Source organism: Cnephaeus nilssonii (genome assembly GCF_951640355.1).
Source record: "Cnephaeus nilssonii genome assembly, chromosome: 2".
Classification (NCBI taxonomy): Eukaryota; Metazoa; Chordata; class Mammalia; order Chiroptera; family Vespertilionidae; genus Cnephaeus; species Cnephaeus nilssonii.
The window spans coordinates 38,670,212-38,686,117 of record NC_137073.1 but is presented as its reverse complement, the minus strand read 5'-3'; the positions used below and the strand labels follow the sequence as shown (position 1 = coordinate 38,686,117).

General features: G+C 42.8%; 1 protein-coding gene across 2 annotated transcripts in view; it reads left to right on the top strand.

The window, feature by feature from the left end:
- The window catches only part of MEGF10 (multiple EGF like domains 10), a 367,971-nt gene that overhangs the window by 320,416 nt on the left and 31,649 nt on the right, over positions 1 to 15,906 (top strand). For both annotated transcript variants that reach the window (XM_079790816.1, XM_079790817.1), the window contains 5 exons: positions 1,049 to 1,261; positions 8,981 to 9,155; positions 10,713 to 10,833; positions 11,697 to 11,860; positions 14,204 to 14,306. In XM_079790816.1, coding sequence (XP_079646942.1) covers positions 1,049 to 1,261; positions 8,981 to 9,155; positions 10,713 to 10,833; positions 11,697 to 11,860; positions 14,204 to 14,306 — 776 coding nt within the window. The remainder of the gene's footprint in view (positions 1 to 1,048; positions 1,262 to 8,980; positions 9,156 to 10,712; positions 10,834 to 11,696; positions 11,861 to 14,203; positions 14,307 to 15,906) is intronic.

The following is a 15,906-nucleotide window of genomic DNA, read 5'->3' as shown; positions in this document are numbered from 1 at the left end:
GCTGGTCGGGAACTAGTCCTGCTCTCTATGGAGGAATGAGTATTCTCTTCTCTATCACAATTCCCTCCAACAACTCCTCTTCCCCCTGATCCAGCTTCCCAGAGCATGTCCTTCCTCTGGGACTGAGCTCTAATGTTATTTTTTAAAAAGACACTAAAGAGAATTTAAAAAAATATTTTTTATTGATTTCAAAGAGGAAGGGAGAGAGAGATAGAAACATCAATGATGAGAGAGAATCATTGATCGGTTGCCTTCTCTGCACACCCCCTTCTGGGCACGTGCCCTGCCTGGGGATCGAACTGTGACCTCTGGTTCATAGGTCGATGCTCCACCACTGAGCCTCTCAGGCTGGACAATAAAGTGAACTTCTGAGGTCTGGTATTTTTTCCTTGCCATTTGGCAGCCCTTCTCCCCAACAGAAGACGATAACCTATTCAATAAAAATTTTGCATTAGGGATCTCCATTCCTTCCTACAACCTGCCCGCTTCTGCTCCCAGGGTGGAATCGCGGACTTCTTATTTCAGTATCTCACACCTCCCAGGTCTAAAGAGGACTTTGTTTATTAGTTACATAACTTTAATTGCATGGCTGAGATTAAAAATTAATGTCAATGTGAAAGCCAACAGAATTAAAATTTAGTTTAGAATCTGCTACAGTTTTCTCTTTGGAACCAGGAAACGTGTGTTTTAATTTCCTGATTGTAGACTGGGACTAACATTTGGACAGTTTCTTTTCTCCCTTTCCTGGTACCTACTGGAATGTTATATGTCCCTTTGGCAAGCACTATGTATAAAACATGCTTCATGTCCCAAGTTCATTATTTTGTTTACGTTATTTCTTTGATCAGTTCATATTGCTCTTACTACTGCTTGTAGTCAGAATAATTCATCTAAATGCTCTTCATACCTGTAAAGGGGTAATGTAATCACTAAATAAATACCAAGTCCAAAAAGTAATTTCAGTTTATGCTTAACAAAGTCTGTCTGAATTGACTGTTTCACAAGGTACTAACCAATCTACCTTCCATGTCCGCCTTCCGCCTGACAGGTGCCAGGACCAGTGTCCTGTGGGCAGGTACGGAGTGCGCTGTGCAGAGACCTGCCAGTGTGTCAACGGGGGGAAATGCTACCACGTGAGCGGCTCCTGCCTCTGTGAAGCGGGCTTTTCTGGTGAACACTGTGAGGCGCGCCTGTGTCCTGATGGGCTCTACGGCATCAGATGTGACAAGCGCTGCCCCTGCCACCTGGACAACACTCACAGGTGAGGGCCCATTGCCCCTGGAAGGAGAGATTGGCAGAGAGATTCCCACCCCAAGACCGTTCCTGCCTCTGAGTTGTCCTGGGCAGGAACCACTGAGTGAATGGAAGACTTTCGTGCTTGGTGGGAGGTGGTCTAAATCAGAAGTGCTAACACTGTCAGATGGTTGTGGGTGGATAGCAAATCCTATTCTGTACTAATGGTGACCAGCAAAAATTAAACTTGCTGAGGTTAATGGAACGTTTCCCTGAGAGAGGGATTCTGTGACATTCCCTGAGCAGCAAAGATGCGGTGAGAGATATGGGGTAAGCCAGTTTAGTATGTAGAAGTCTCACAAAGTGATTCTCACGGCAACATCTTTTGCTGGACAGAAAGAACATCTGTGTAGAGAGGAAGTGTACCGGTGGACGTTTTTGTGAAAGTGCTTCACATGTGGCTGTCACATGTGAAATATGTTTTCAGAATTGATTACCCTGACATAGAACTCACAGGGGTCTCTTAGCTCAAAAATCTCTCGAAGAATTTCAGAACAGGAAACCATGATCCCACCCACCCTACTGTACCTTGTCTACCCCTGAAAATATCTTTCCACCCCCGACTTCCTCTTCCTTCCCCAAGGACCAGATACATATCACTTAGAATTCTGGGTTTCATTTGTAAACTGCTGGGAAAGTTGAGTTTGACCAAAATGTTGTGCATTATACAGCAGCTCAGACATTATAAGAATTACTTTATTTGCATTCAGCACAGCTGTTATTTCGTTTATGTTTCTAAACGTGGCCACATCAAATCTGAAATGCACAAAAGTTAAAAGTAAACACAAGCCTGTGGTTGGTCTCTTTTTTAAACCATTGTTTGGAATTTAAAACATGGACTTTTGCATTGTATGCATGTGTGTGTGTGTGTGTGTGTGTGCGCAAGTGTGTGCACACATACCCACATGCTGGCATACATTTCAGTGGGGCACATCAAAGAAGTACATTCTTACAATCTCAAGCAACTTTGTGAGCTGCTTGAAACTTTTGGTTTTCTTTATTGGAAAATCCTGCCACCCTTTCCATGACAAGGCTAAACAACCATTGGGGAGTAAAAATAAATAATCTCTACAGGATTTTGTTTGTTTTTAACCTCTCCAATATTTAAGGGGCTGGCAGAATTTAGGAACAAGTCCTGAGTTTGGCTACCTTTCCTGCAGAAAGCTTTTCCCAGCAAAGGTAAGCCTCATGTAGTGATAGTTAAGAGTTTTTAATGCCAGTGTGCTATTTCATTGTGTGTAGACACAGCCTGAAATAAAATAGATTACTAAACCTATACAAAGGAGTTCCACTAGGAGAAGAATTGGAGGAGCAGATAAAATGTTGGTTTTATTGTTGGGGACCATGTTAGCAGTGGCAGGTGCAATTGGACAGTTAATAGGTAGTATTTGCATATCACTTACATTTGCATATAAGCTACGGTAGGGTATGCCTACACATCATTTTTTCACATGGATTCAGCAAATTTAAGTTTTGCTTTTTGGAACTTTCTGGTTGTGTTTTTTTCCTAAATATTTTTTATCTGCATTTGATTGCATCCCGAATGCAAAACCGGTGGACAAGGAGGACCAACTGTACATGAAATTATTTGACAATCACATAGATCAAAAGAACACCAAAACCTGTCTAATAAAGCATAACAATCAGAAGATTAAAAAACAAATAGCCTGTGAAGTGCTTTCCTAATAATAAAAGCTACTTTTAAAAATTAGCTTTTACAGATTTCTAGTAAAACCATTTGAATGTTGATTATATAACTCTATCATGCTGAATTCACAATTGGAGCCAGCCATCTGATTTTTATATCTTGAACTTCAATGTAAAATTCCTGGAAACATATGGTTCCTTTGAACTAAAAGTCATATGATATTTTTATTATTTGAAAGTCAAGCTTGTTCATTTTACCATTTAATCATGCAAGTAGAGCTTTCTATTACATAATTTATTTTGTATATTTTAAAACCTTTCATTATAATTAATGAGTTAACTAATACAATGCAAACTATTAGTTTAGCTTGTTTCTTGGTAAATTTGGAGTTATATGGACATACATATTGACATATATTGCAGTAGTATATTTGGGTAGGGGTTTGTATCAGCATTTGCTGCATTAAAAATAAAATCCTATGCCAAATTCAGTAATATAAAGCAATTATTTATTAGCTGGTGGCTTTTTAATTTTTTTTATGCATGACTATTTGTGCTGGGCTCAATTTAGCGGTTCTTTTGTCGGTCTCTCTATGTTCAGTTGGCAGATCAACTAGAGCCTGATTGGGCTGGAATTCTTCACTTACATAGCTAACATTTGGCTGGGTGATAGGGGTGGCTGACCCTATTTCTCCAGCATCTGGCAGATTAGCCTGGGCTTCTCTATATGGTGACAAGCAGCAAGAGACAGCAGCAAGCTCCAATGTGCAAGCACTTTGCCAACATTTGGTTATGGCATGTTTGCTAATATTCCTTTAGACAAAGCAGGTCACACAACCAAATCCAGATTCAATACATTCTACCTCTTGATGGACAGAGTTGTAGCCATTTTTATTTTGCCATCTACCATAGGGTTCAAATGAATCTAAATATATTTATTCATGACATTAGCATTTAAAATTACAGTACTGTTATAGAGCCTAAAGAAAGTCACTGTGGCCTGGACTTTTCAACTGAAAACTAACTTCCATGTTGGGAATGATTTTGATCTCTTGGTAACAACCACAATTGATAAAAATATAATGATAAATGATTATATGTGAAAATAAAACTTGAGATTTAGTAAGATTCCACATGAGATATTTATATTAGCTCTTGTTAATAAGGATGTTTAATAGCTGTGGGCAATCAGGATGTGCTTATTTGAAAATGTCACCTGATTATATTTGAGCATTAATAACATCTAAGGAAATGAATAAAAGGAAATTCTAGAACTCATTCTATTTTAGCCAATATTGTATTGGACTTAAAATAATTTAACTCTTAAACTGAAAAGTTTACTAGAAGATGGATATCTGGTTATATATGTGTATAAAATGATAGGTGTTCCTATATGTGTATAATCCTATTTTCACATACACAAAGCAAGCTGTTCTATAGACAGACCAGATAGGAGTATACCAACCTTCAGCCTCAAATCTGCTGCTCTCACATCAACACGTAAATCTATCTCATTACCAATTAAGCTGCCTGCACGAGAACACATCAAATGCCTGCCAAGTGCTCTGGCTTCCTATACCTAATTACAAATTGCAGAATACTAATTTGGGTGTCAATCAATCCGAGAACCAGTGCGCTGCACTAATACTCACTGGGGGGCATTGAATATCAATTTCTCTGTCTGCCTCTAGCTTAGTTCAATTTCCTATCCCCAGATTATCTGTTTTGTTTAACATTTATGTCTATAACATGAAATTTATTTTCTTCCTTTTAATATAAAGTAATATTTTCCACGAGAAGATGTCCTTTTCTATAGTATGGTTAGATAAGGTAAACTACTTTAACCAATCCATTTCTCAAACTATTTTCCTCTTCTCAGATGTAGTGCCTTACTGAACTAAATTTAAGTTTGTCCCTGCTTTTTGCACAATATGGGCTTTTATTGGTCCTGCTAATGTTTGATCTATGCTCTATTCTAAGTAATAGCAATTCTTTTTTCATATCTAGCTTTCTTAGCCGACTGCTATCAAAGTTCCTTTTTCTTTGGTATAAAAACAAATAACTAAAGTGGGTTTGAGTTTGATTCTGCCACTACCTGTATGAGACTTGAATGAAGTAGCTCTTTTCAGCTCTCTGTTTCCTCATTTATAAAAGGGATCATACCTAATACTTAGGATGATTGCAAGGATTAAATGAAATAATGCACATGGTGAAATAATGCTGAGCATGGTGTGAGCACACATCAGTGCAGTCCACGCTGGCTGCTAGTTTGTGCATTCACTTACAGTATCATCATTAATGTCACATTGAGTCCCTCTAAGCCATGACTTCAACATTTTAAAAACTAATTGTAAGGAAAATCTTCCCTTTGTATTCCGATATAGAGATTACAATTTAACATTGCTGATGACTCAGAGATTAGAGAGAAACAGATTCGTTTGGGAACACAAGGACCCTGAGTCAGACCCTACTACACATCAACAATGACATTTTCACTTACTCAAACTACTAGAGGCTCGGTGCACGAATTTGTGCACAGGCAGGGTTCCCAGGTGGGTGGGGAAGGCCGGGACACAATTGGTCCTCTGAGTGGGCGGTGGGACGTCCTTGCTGGCCCAGGATCCCGATCCATCCTGCTGATGTTCGCACCAGCTGTCCGGAGCCACCTGGAGGCCGCTTTTACATCCTTTCTTCCTTGCAGAGCATCTAGTGATGGGAAGCGGCCACAGTGCCCAAGGCTGACTTTCCAGGAGGCTGGCAGTGCTGTTGGGTTCATGCCAGCAGCGCTGGTCTGTAGGTGCCTGGCCCATTCTCCGGATATTGGACCTGCAGGACTACTGAGGGAGTGAGTGGCTGCGCCGGGCTAGTGGACTGCCAGGATGGGTTGGTCAGCTGAGCAGCACTCCTGCTGTGGGAGCACACTGACCACCAGGAGGAAGCTCCTGCATTGAGAGTCTTCCCTCTGGTGGTCAGTGTATGTCATAGCAACCAGTCGACCAGTCATTCTGGTCGTTCAGTCGTAATGGTCACTTAGGCTTTTATATCTAGTATTCATGCATGGGAGTGGGGGGTCCCCTTCAGCCCAACCTTCACCCTCTCCAATCTGGGACCCCTCGGGGGATGTCCGACTGCTGGTTTAGGCCCGATCCCGGGAATTGGGCCTAAACCGGCAGTCGGACATCCCTCTTGCAATCCGGGACCACTGGCTCCTAACCTGCCTGCCTGCTGACCTGATTGCCCCTAACCATCTCTGCCTGCCGGCCTGATCGCCCCTAACCTTCTATGCCTGCTGGCCTGATTGCCCCCTAACTGTCCTTCCCTGCTGGCCTGATTGCCCCCTAACTGTCCTCCCCTGCTGGCCTGATTGCCCCCTAACTGTCCTCCCCTGCTGGCCTGATTGCCCCCTAATTGTCCTCCCCTGCCGGCCTGATCATCCCCTAACTTCCCTCCCCTGTGGGCCTGATCGCCCCCTAACTGCCCTCCCCTGCCGGCCTGATCACCCCCTAACTGCCCTCTCTTGCCAGCCTGATCATCCCCTAACTTCCCTCCCTTGTGGGCCTGATCGCCCCCCTAACTGCCCTCCCTTGCCAGCCTGATTGCCCCCTAACTGCTCCCCCCTGCTGGCCTGTTCACCCCCTAACTGCTCCCCCCTGCCAGCCTGATCACCCCTAACCACCTCTGCCTCGGCCCCTGCCACTGTGGCTTTGACCGGAAGGACGTCCGGAAGATATCCGGTCTAATTAGCATATTACCCTTTTACTAGTATAGATAGATGTGCCTGCTGTGCACCAGGGACAGGCAACAAAACACTCCTTCCTTCATGGAGCTCAAAGTCTAGAGGGGAAGGAAGACATTGAAAGATTATAAAAATAAACCCAAGATTATAGACATTGAAAGATTGTAAAAATAAACCCAAGAGTGAGATGAGGAGAAAGAGCAAGGTGCTTTGAAAGAGAATGACAGAAGAGACCTGTTTTAAAAAGGCGAAAGATTTATGCGGTCTGAAGAGAAACCAGAGCATAAGAGACCTGTTTTAAATGAGAGTGGTCAGGAAATGTCCCTGTAAGGAAGATATACTATTTAAGCTTGGACTAGGCGGGGAAGATGGAGGGAGCTAGGCAGAGTGGGAAACAGCATTCTGGGCATATGGAATACTGGTATAGCCCATGTGAGGCCCTCAAGTTGAAAAATATCAATGCTTTTTTCCCCCACACACTAAAATCCATTACTACTGAGCATAGTAATCAAAATGAAAGAAGAGGTTGGGAAGTAGGCGGTGGCCAGATGATGAAGGCCTATATCTGGTGTCCCAGGAAACATCTGGTTTAGGCCTATTGTCCTAATGTCATTATTAGTAATTCCCTTTTTCACTCTAAAAATGTCCTGGTTTTGACAATTATATAATCACTCGCTATATTAAACAGTATGGGTTTTACTCTAAGTGTAGTGGGGAGCCTTTGGAGAATTTTAAGGAGAATGATCTATTTTACGGTGATGAGGCATGAGTGGACGCAGGGAGAAAGGTAGATGGCTATTCAGAAGTTTAGGAGATAAATGATGTTGGCTTGGAGTAGGATGGTGACAGTGAAGAGATGTAGATGGATTCAATATATATATTTTGGAGGTAGGATAGTTAGGTGATAGTGATGAAGTGGGTATGGGAGATGAGCGATAAGAAGTTATCAAGAAAAACTCCAAGATTTAGTTTAAACAACTGAGTGAGTAGAAGTGCCATTACTTCAGTGGGTACAGTTGGGAGTAGACACCAAAGAAGGAATGAAGAAAGGGAAGAACAAAGGTTCAGTTTTTTGAAGTGTCAAGTTTGAGGTCCATTTAGATGCCAGGTGTTTGCCCCAGGATAAATAACAGGTAACTAAATCTGTGTAGATCTAGGTGTATCTGAGACTTGGACCCTTGTCTCCCGAATCCCAACTTTCTATATCCTAATAACCCTCTTAAATATAGAGTTGTACTTAATTAAGTATTGCTTCATGCCATGTTTTCCTGAGGAAGGCCTGTGACAGATGCGTAGGCCTTTGCTTGTGGGAATTTAGTTGTAATAGGGGCCTAAAAGTATAACTAAATAAATGTATGAAAATGGGAGCAAACCGTCCAACCTACACGGGTGTGGCTGAGACCCTCACTTGACAGATGAGGACGTCAGGCCCAGAGAAGTTGTGTGCTTCCCCTTCGGTTACCCAGGTAGTGGGACAGCTGGAGTTCCTCCCTCCGCCTTCATCCATCCCAGAGAATCATTCTTTCCAAGAGTAGAAAATCTGTCAACAGTCCTCCAAGAGAGGGCCTTTAGCAAACGTCTGGATGCCACAGTGGATTTTGTTGTTGGCCCTATGTAAGGGGAGGGTTTTCTCTCTGGAGAGGATGCCCATCTTTAACAGTCTTCCATTGTGAGCAGAGCTAGTTCCATTGTTAAGATTTTCCTTGCTGAGAGGCACATGTGTTTTGAGTGTCACAGAGTGCCCCATTGTGTCAAGCTCAGAAAGGCGTGCATCCTAGCACAGCTGATGTATCCATTTGCTGTGGGGCGACAGCCGGCTGCCTGGCCCATCGTGTGGCTGCTGTTACAGGTAGAGACAGCTGCACCACCCGCAGGTATGGGGAGCTTAGAGAAGAAACAGGCTGAAAAGATGGCAGCTTTTGGAGTTCCTTGGACATCACCCCTGGTTAACTGATGAGGTATCATTCCTTGGATGGAGTCCTTCTTATCGTGTTAACCTTTTTTTGAATCAGTGCTTTTGATTTTATGAAAATTAAAATGAGTTCCAGACCAAAGGACACAGCAGTGGTAATCATCCTCCTAGAGCATGATGCTGATCTCATGCAACATTTCTGTAGGACCCACCCATTGATTGGTTGAGCCAATTAATTAAATCACACCAAGCCTGAGAAGGAAGTTTAAATTACTCGTATTGTGTATGGAATTACCCACACGATAAGTGATCGCGACTAAAGCAGCATTTGCATGGGCCTTGGGTGTCACGTTTCCCTAAAAGTGACTTGCTCCTCTCATCCGTGCTCTCAGCTGTCACCCCATGTCTGGAGAGTGTGCCTGTAAGCCAGGCTGGTCAGGCCTCTACTGTAACGAGACATGCTCTCCTGGATTCTATGGGGAAGCTTGCCAGCAGATCTGCAGCTGCCAGAACGGGGCTGACTGTGACAGTGTGACCGGAAAGTGCACCTGTGCCCCGGGATTCAAAGTAAGTGGCTCGGCTCTGGCGGAGGGAGACGAGGGTGTGATGTGGCTCTATCGGTACCATGATTTATGGGACCTTTTCTGAAGTACAGTGAACATGCTAAAATCAATCCCATCGTTAACAAGATAAAGCAAGAAAACTAGTAAGGAGCGACACAAGGAACTGCCTTAGAATGATGATTGGGAAAGCCGGTAAAACTATAACTGTGGCACCAATAGTTAATTACTTAATTAATATATGTCATGAAGTATGCTGTATTGTAATTATTCCTTACATAATTATTTTACTGTTGTATAGGCAGTATAAAATTACTTTTCCAAGTAGGATATGTATTGTTGTCAACAGTCTTTGTCTTAATTCCATCTATTTCCATGTGATGGTTAGTAGTACATACGTTTTTTGGTCCCTTTGGGAATCTAGAACTTACAAAAATGCCTATGTATGCCGATAGAGCAGAATTTTGCCTAATTGCTAAGATTTCTTAGCTACAGATCAGGAATCTTTGTTTTAAAGGAAAATGGGTTGTTTTTTTAATTATTTCTCCCATTTTAAAGAGAACATTAAACTCTGAAGGATGTTGATAATTGATAATTATTCCAAAGCATTTCATGCAGAACAAGAGGATCATAAACTCTCTGAGCTGAGAGATCTTTACAGGGTTTTCTAACCTGTCACAGTCCTTTGGTTGAGCCCTTGGATCCACCTTGTCTTAAAGAGTCCCTTCTGTGTTGTTTTTTTTTTTTGTGGGGGGTTTTTTGGTTTGTTTGTTTGTTTTTGTTAATCCTCACCCGAGGATATTTCTCCATTGATTTTTAGGGAGGGTGGTAGAGAGAGGGAAAGACAGAGAGAAACATCGGTGTGAGAGAAACACATCGATTGGTTGGTTGCCTCCTGCACGAGCCCTGACCAGGGCCCAGGCCAAGGAGGAGCCTGCAACCAAGGTACGTGCCCTTGACAGGAATCAAACCCTGGACCCTTCGGTCCACAGGCCGATGCTCTCTCCACTGAGCCAAACCGGCTAGGGCAGTCCCTTCTGTTTTGAAAGGAGGTCACCTCCAGTCACCTCTGATAACCTACATCCCTTTAAGGCTCGCTGTCAGATAACAAATTGAATCATGTGGGCTGTTCCCTTGCTGCGCCCACTAATCATATTATATATTTATTATACAAGGAAGTGTAGGAAGCATTGCAATTTAATGTGTAGCTCATATTTATGTTTATTTGTTGACAGTAATTTTACAGCTGCAGTTTATTGTGATATATCTACTTGTCTGAGCAAGGACAAAAGGTTTTATATTTGCTACGAAGGAAACTAATGAAGGCAGCAGCAGGCTTTTGGGGATGTTATTCAACACTGTACCATAAACATCGGCCAGCTAGCATTGCCCTTGGATCTCTAAATTTGTATGGTGGTGACATTATAGCAACTTTGTAATATACAGGGTGTTAAAATTGGAGCAGGAGTATAATTAGCATCACCAAGATATATTTTTGCTTATTTGTGCTGGCCTTATTTCAGTGGGTAGAGTTGCATGCATTTTCCTGTTTGCGCCTGTCTAGGGAACTGACTGCTCTGCCCCGTGCCCGCTGGGAACCTATGGGGTCAACTGTTCCTCTCTCTGTGGCTGTAAGAACGATGCTGTCTGCTCTCCTGTGGACGGCTCGTGTACTTGCAAGGCAGGTAAGTGGGTGATAGAGTCTTTTTTCTGATCCTGGTCCGTTTATCTCCTAAAGTCACAGGAATGAAACCTTAACTAGGGTTCTAGGTCCAGCTGTGCCAACATTCAGTGCCTGATCTCAACAAGCCCTTCAGCCAGGGGTTCTCCTGCTTTCATGAGTGGAGGGGAGAGGTTCACAGATGATCTCTGATGAGTGAAGGGAAGAGGCTCATGCATAGGAGATGATCTCTGATGAGTGAAGGGAAGAGGCTCATGCATAGGAGATGATCTAGGATGAGTCAGGGAAGAGGCTCATGCATAGGAGATGATCTCTGAAGTTGCTGCCAGCTCCAAAACTCTGTGAGTCTCTGCATTTTGGAGATGACTAAGCCAAGTAGGCTTGTGTCCGTGCCCCTAAGTTCACTGACCTGGAGTCATGACGAGAAATGCAGCCAAGCACCGATTTCATGTGAGGGCCAGAATGTGTCTATTCAGAGTTTCTGCAGCAATTAGGACCCTAGGTACTCAGTGGTCATGGTTAAGGGGGTCCTGCATTAAAGACAAGGTTGTTCTTTCAAATACAAACCTTCCTTTTCCCTCCCATATAAGTATTTCACTTTTCTAACCTGAACAAAACTCAGCACCACTGTGCATTAAAGCGGCCCCCACTCCATGTCTCCTCCCCCATTAGCCCAGGAGAGCGTATCTGTGTGACGGATCACACATCCATGTGGCTGTTCAGGTACTTTTGTTCATTTCTGTGCCGGGGCTGGGACACTGCCGTGATCTCTAAGATGCTTCTAAAGGGAAAGTGGCTGGGAAAGGCTTGGCACGATGCCCTGCTGCCTTTGTTTCCTCACGTGCTCTGGCCTTCTTGTCGTGGCAGGCTGGCACGGGGTGGACTGCTCCATCCGCTGTCCCAGTGGCACGTGGGGCTTTGGCTGTAACTTAACGTGCCAGTGCCTCAACGGCGGAGCCTGCAACACCCTGGATGGGACGTGCACGTGCGCACCTGGATGGCGCGGATTGAAATGTGAACTTCCCTGCCAGGTACGACCAAACCAGTTCCCCCGCTGGAAACGCCTGGGAGCCCATGCCAGAGGGTTAGCCTATTTCTTGCAGTTTTCCTGATTTAAAGTACCAGAGTGCAAACCAAACCTTAGTAACTACTAGAAGAATTAAGGTATCTGAACTTAGAATGGATATAGGATCAGAAAAGGGGTAGACATGAAATTGAGTAGGTAGCTTTGTAAGAATCATTTTCTTCTTTTCCTTTATCTCTACTCAGGTTCCCCTAATCGCCACCGCCCCACCCCCAAACCCCCTCTCCATCTATTTTTTGTTGTTGTTGTTCTTATACACCCATCTCTTCCTGGCAGCCAATCAAAAGCATTTGCCCAACACTCAGTGTATGCCTGTCAACTCTCCAAATACTGTGTTTCCATTGTAATGGGAAACCTCCAGCATTTGGGGAGGAGAGTGGCAGGGAACTGAAGGGTGTGGTGATGGTGTCGCAGACATGCTCATTGAGGTGGTAAAAGAAGGTTTGGAAATGGCCATTTTTTTAGTGTAAATATCTCTGGAGTCACCAGAATCCCCAAAGGTTTCTCTAGTTCAACCCTGACTCTTCCCTTGACCCGCTTTGGAGATATTCCTCACTAGACGTCCCCCACTGTGTCGGTCACCACATACTGACAGAGGGTGCAAATGGAAAGTGCATTCTCTAGTAACTTGCTGATTTCCCTTTCTTCCTGAACGAAGCACTGGCTGTTTCTCTCCCTCTTTTCCATCATTCTTTCTTCCCTTCACAATTCTATTCTCCTGAGCTGGTAAGCGTTCTCTCCGTGGTGTGTGTTCTCTGTGTCCGGGAGGACAACTGATAGCAAGATGACACTGTGACCCCTGAGCACAGCCCCTCAAGAAGGGCCTTTCTCAGGCTTACTCCGCATTAAGCAACCCATTTCCCAAAGCAGAGAGGATCTGCCCTGGGCGAGTTCATGCCCAGCCAACCCTTAGGACAAAGTTAAGTCAGCTTTGCCGCCTCTCATCCACCAGTGCTCTCAGGTGGGCGTGGAGATCACCTTTCATTCCCAGGTCAGTTGTGGACAAAACAGAGCCTCTGGTACAGTCTTGTCCTTTTTTTGTATATTAGATGCAAGGCCTGTGGTTTGGTGGCACATATGGTAGGTAACAGGGCTAAATCCTATGTAACCCCATAAAACAGTGGGGCCTAAAAAGTGGTTTATTTATTTTATTTTAATAAGTTTAACAATCTGCACAAATGATTATGACATCTGACACCCACTGCCTGTTTCATGCTGGTTCTCGGGTTCCTCTCTCTTTGCAGTTATGCGCCCTTGCTCTCTTCTTCTCTTTTCTTTGCTTTTCTGCTTCATAATTTTAGTTGATTCTTAGAGAGAGAGGAAGGGAGAGGGCATGAGAGAGCTAAACATCAATCTGCTGCCTCCTGCATGCCCCCTACTGGAGATCTGACCGGGAATCAAACTGGCAACCTTCCAGTGCACAGGACAATGCCCAACCAACTGAGCCACACAGGCCGGGGCCACCCATGCTTTTCTGAGTGCTGGATGGCGTGGGAGGCTTGTAGTGCTCTCCCTCCGTTCATCAGGACCTGGCATGAAGAGCAGAGCTTGTCAACGCACAGATTCCCACTCCTCTCCCACAAACTAAATGATCGCATCCACATCTCCGTTGGACCACTAACACTGACACGCCTGTGAGAGATCTGGGGGGGACGGGGACGAGTACGAGGGTGTGCCAACCCGTACTTCATCCTCCCAGAATCCTGAATCCAAACACTTCATCTTGTCTAGACTACTTCGTCGAAAGGAGGATATTAATTAGGAAAAATAACAAAAGACTTTCATTTTTCTTTATAGCTCCACATATCCCATTGGCAACTTATGGGAAAAGCTTAACTCAACTAGAGCTATAATACTTTTTAAATTTTTGGAGCTTCTCTAAGTGGGTCAGGCTCCTTCTTTTCCACCTAAGAATAGAATGCCTTGAAGAAAACATTGAACTATTTTATAAAAATTATTAGAAGCAAAAGAAAATATGTTTACAAGTTGTGGTTTATGATAAGATAAAAATATTATTTTAATTAGTTGGCATATTTACATACACTGGCATATATGCATATCAGCATCTTAGTATTATTGAGTTCACTATTCATATATCTCAACCATATGTCAGACATAAACGAAGGTGTGAAGGACTTTAAAACACTGACCTCCTGGAGCCCCTATTTTGGGGGCCAAGAAGGCATGGAAAGAGGTGTTTATAGTGCATGTAGCTGAGAGGTGTTGGGACTGTGGCCCCTTTGTCTCCCATTGTCTGTTTTCCCTGTCCTCATTGCTGTCTCCCATGCAGGACGGCACGTATGGGCTGAACTGTGCAGAGCGCTGTGACTGCAGCCACGCAGACGGCTGCCACTCCACCACGGGCCACTGCCGCTGCCTCCCCGGATGGTCAGGTGAGAGCCCAGGAAGTGGGAAACGTGCCAATCTATGCCCAGCGCTGCTCCTTGCTATTTCAAAGACACACACACACACACACACATACACACACAGGTCAACTGAACAGAAAGAATGAAAATAGAGTTGTCTCTGGTAAGCTGACACATTTTTACCCAAGAAACATTACTATTAGGCCTAATGAGTCTGTAATCCAGAAAGGACCTTTTGTTGAACTGGATAGGGCAGTTCTCCTGAGCCTGCATGGAAGGCCCAGCTGTCAGAATTCAGGAGGCCAGAGGGGAGAAGTGTGAATTGCTTTGAAGCGTTTAGCAAGACCTCTGTGGTATTTTGGAGCATTGAGGAAAGAATGATTAAAATAAACCATAAGAATGTAATTAAGCTCACCTTACCGAGACAGAAATATTAAATATTAACCTGGTGAATATACAAATGTTAAAATATTCATTACTAGAATTTGAAAGTTTGAAAACATAGTTTTTCTTACAATAATGTTTCTCATAAAAATTCATAATATGGTTGAGTACCAATTTTCTAACCAAATTTCTCCTTATTTATATGACTTCATGGTTTCAGCCCCCCCGCCCTCTCTCTCTCTCTCTCTCTCTCTCTCTCTCTCTCTCTCTCTCTCCATACACACACACACATACGCAGGGTGTCCCAAAAAATATATGCACACTTTAACAACTGATAGCCCAGTTTTGAAAATGAAATATATCTTACTAAACACTGCCTTTATAATTATTCAAAGTGTGTGTATACATTGTGTGTGTGTATGTGTATATATATATATATATATATATATATATATATATATGTATGGTAATATATATATATACATACACACAGAATGTATACACACACTTTGAATAATTATAAAGGCAGTGTTTATTAAGATATATTTCATTTTCATATATATGTATAATATATATACACACACACAATGTATACACACACTTTGAATATATAATAGCTTTATTGAAATATAATTATATGCCATAGAATTCACCTATTAAAATGTACAACTCAATGGTTTTTAGTGTATTTAAAGAATTGTACAATCATTTTAGAAGATTTTCATCACCTCCATAAATTAGTGCTCATTAGCATTAATTCCCTATTTACCCCCAGTCCTTTCTACTGCCCCCTTTTCCTAGGCAACCACTAATCTACTTTCTGTCTCTGTAGTCTTGCCTGTTTTGATATTGTTAGGACTCATACAATACGTGGTCTTTTGTGACTGGTTTCCTTCACTTAGCATTTGTTTTCAAGTTTCCTCTCTATTGGAGCGTATGTCAACACTTCATTTATTTTGACTGCCAAATAATATTCCATTGCATGGGTAGATCACATTTTATGTGTCCATTCATCATGGATAGATTTTTGGGTTGTTTTCACTTTTTGGCTATTTTTAATAACACTTCTATGAATATATATATATATATATATATATATATATATATATATATATATTTAGAAGTGGAATTGCTGAGTCATAGGGCAATTCTAACCTATTTAAGAATTAAAAAGAATTGCTAAACTGTTTTCCAAAGTGACTGCATCATTTTACATTCCAATTTTTCCATATCCACACTCTCA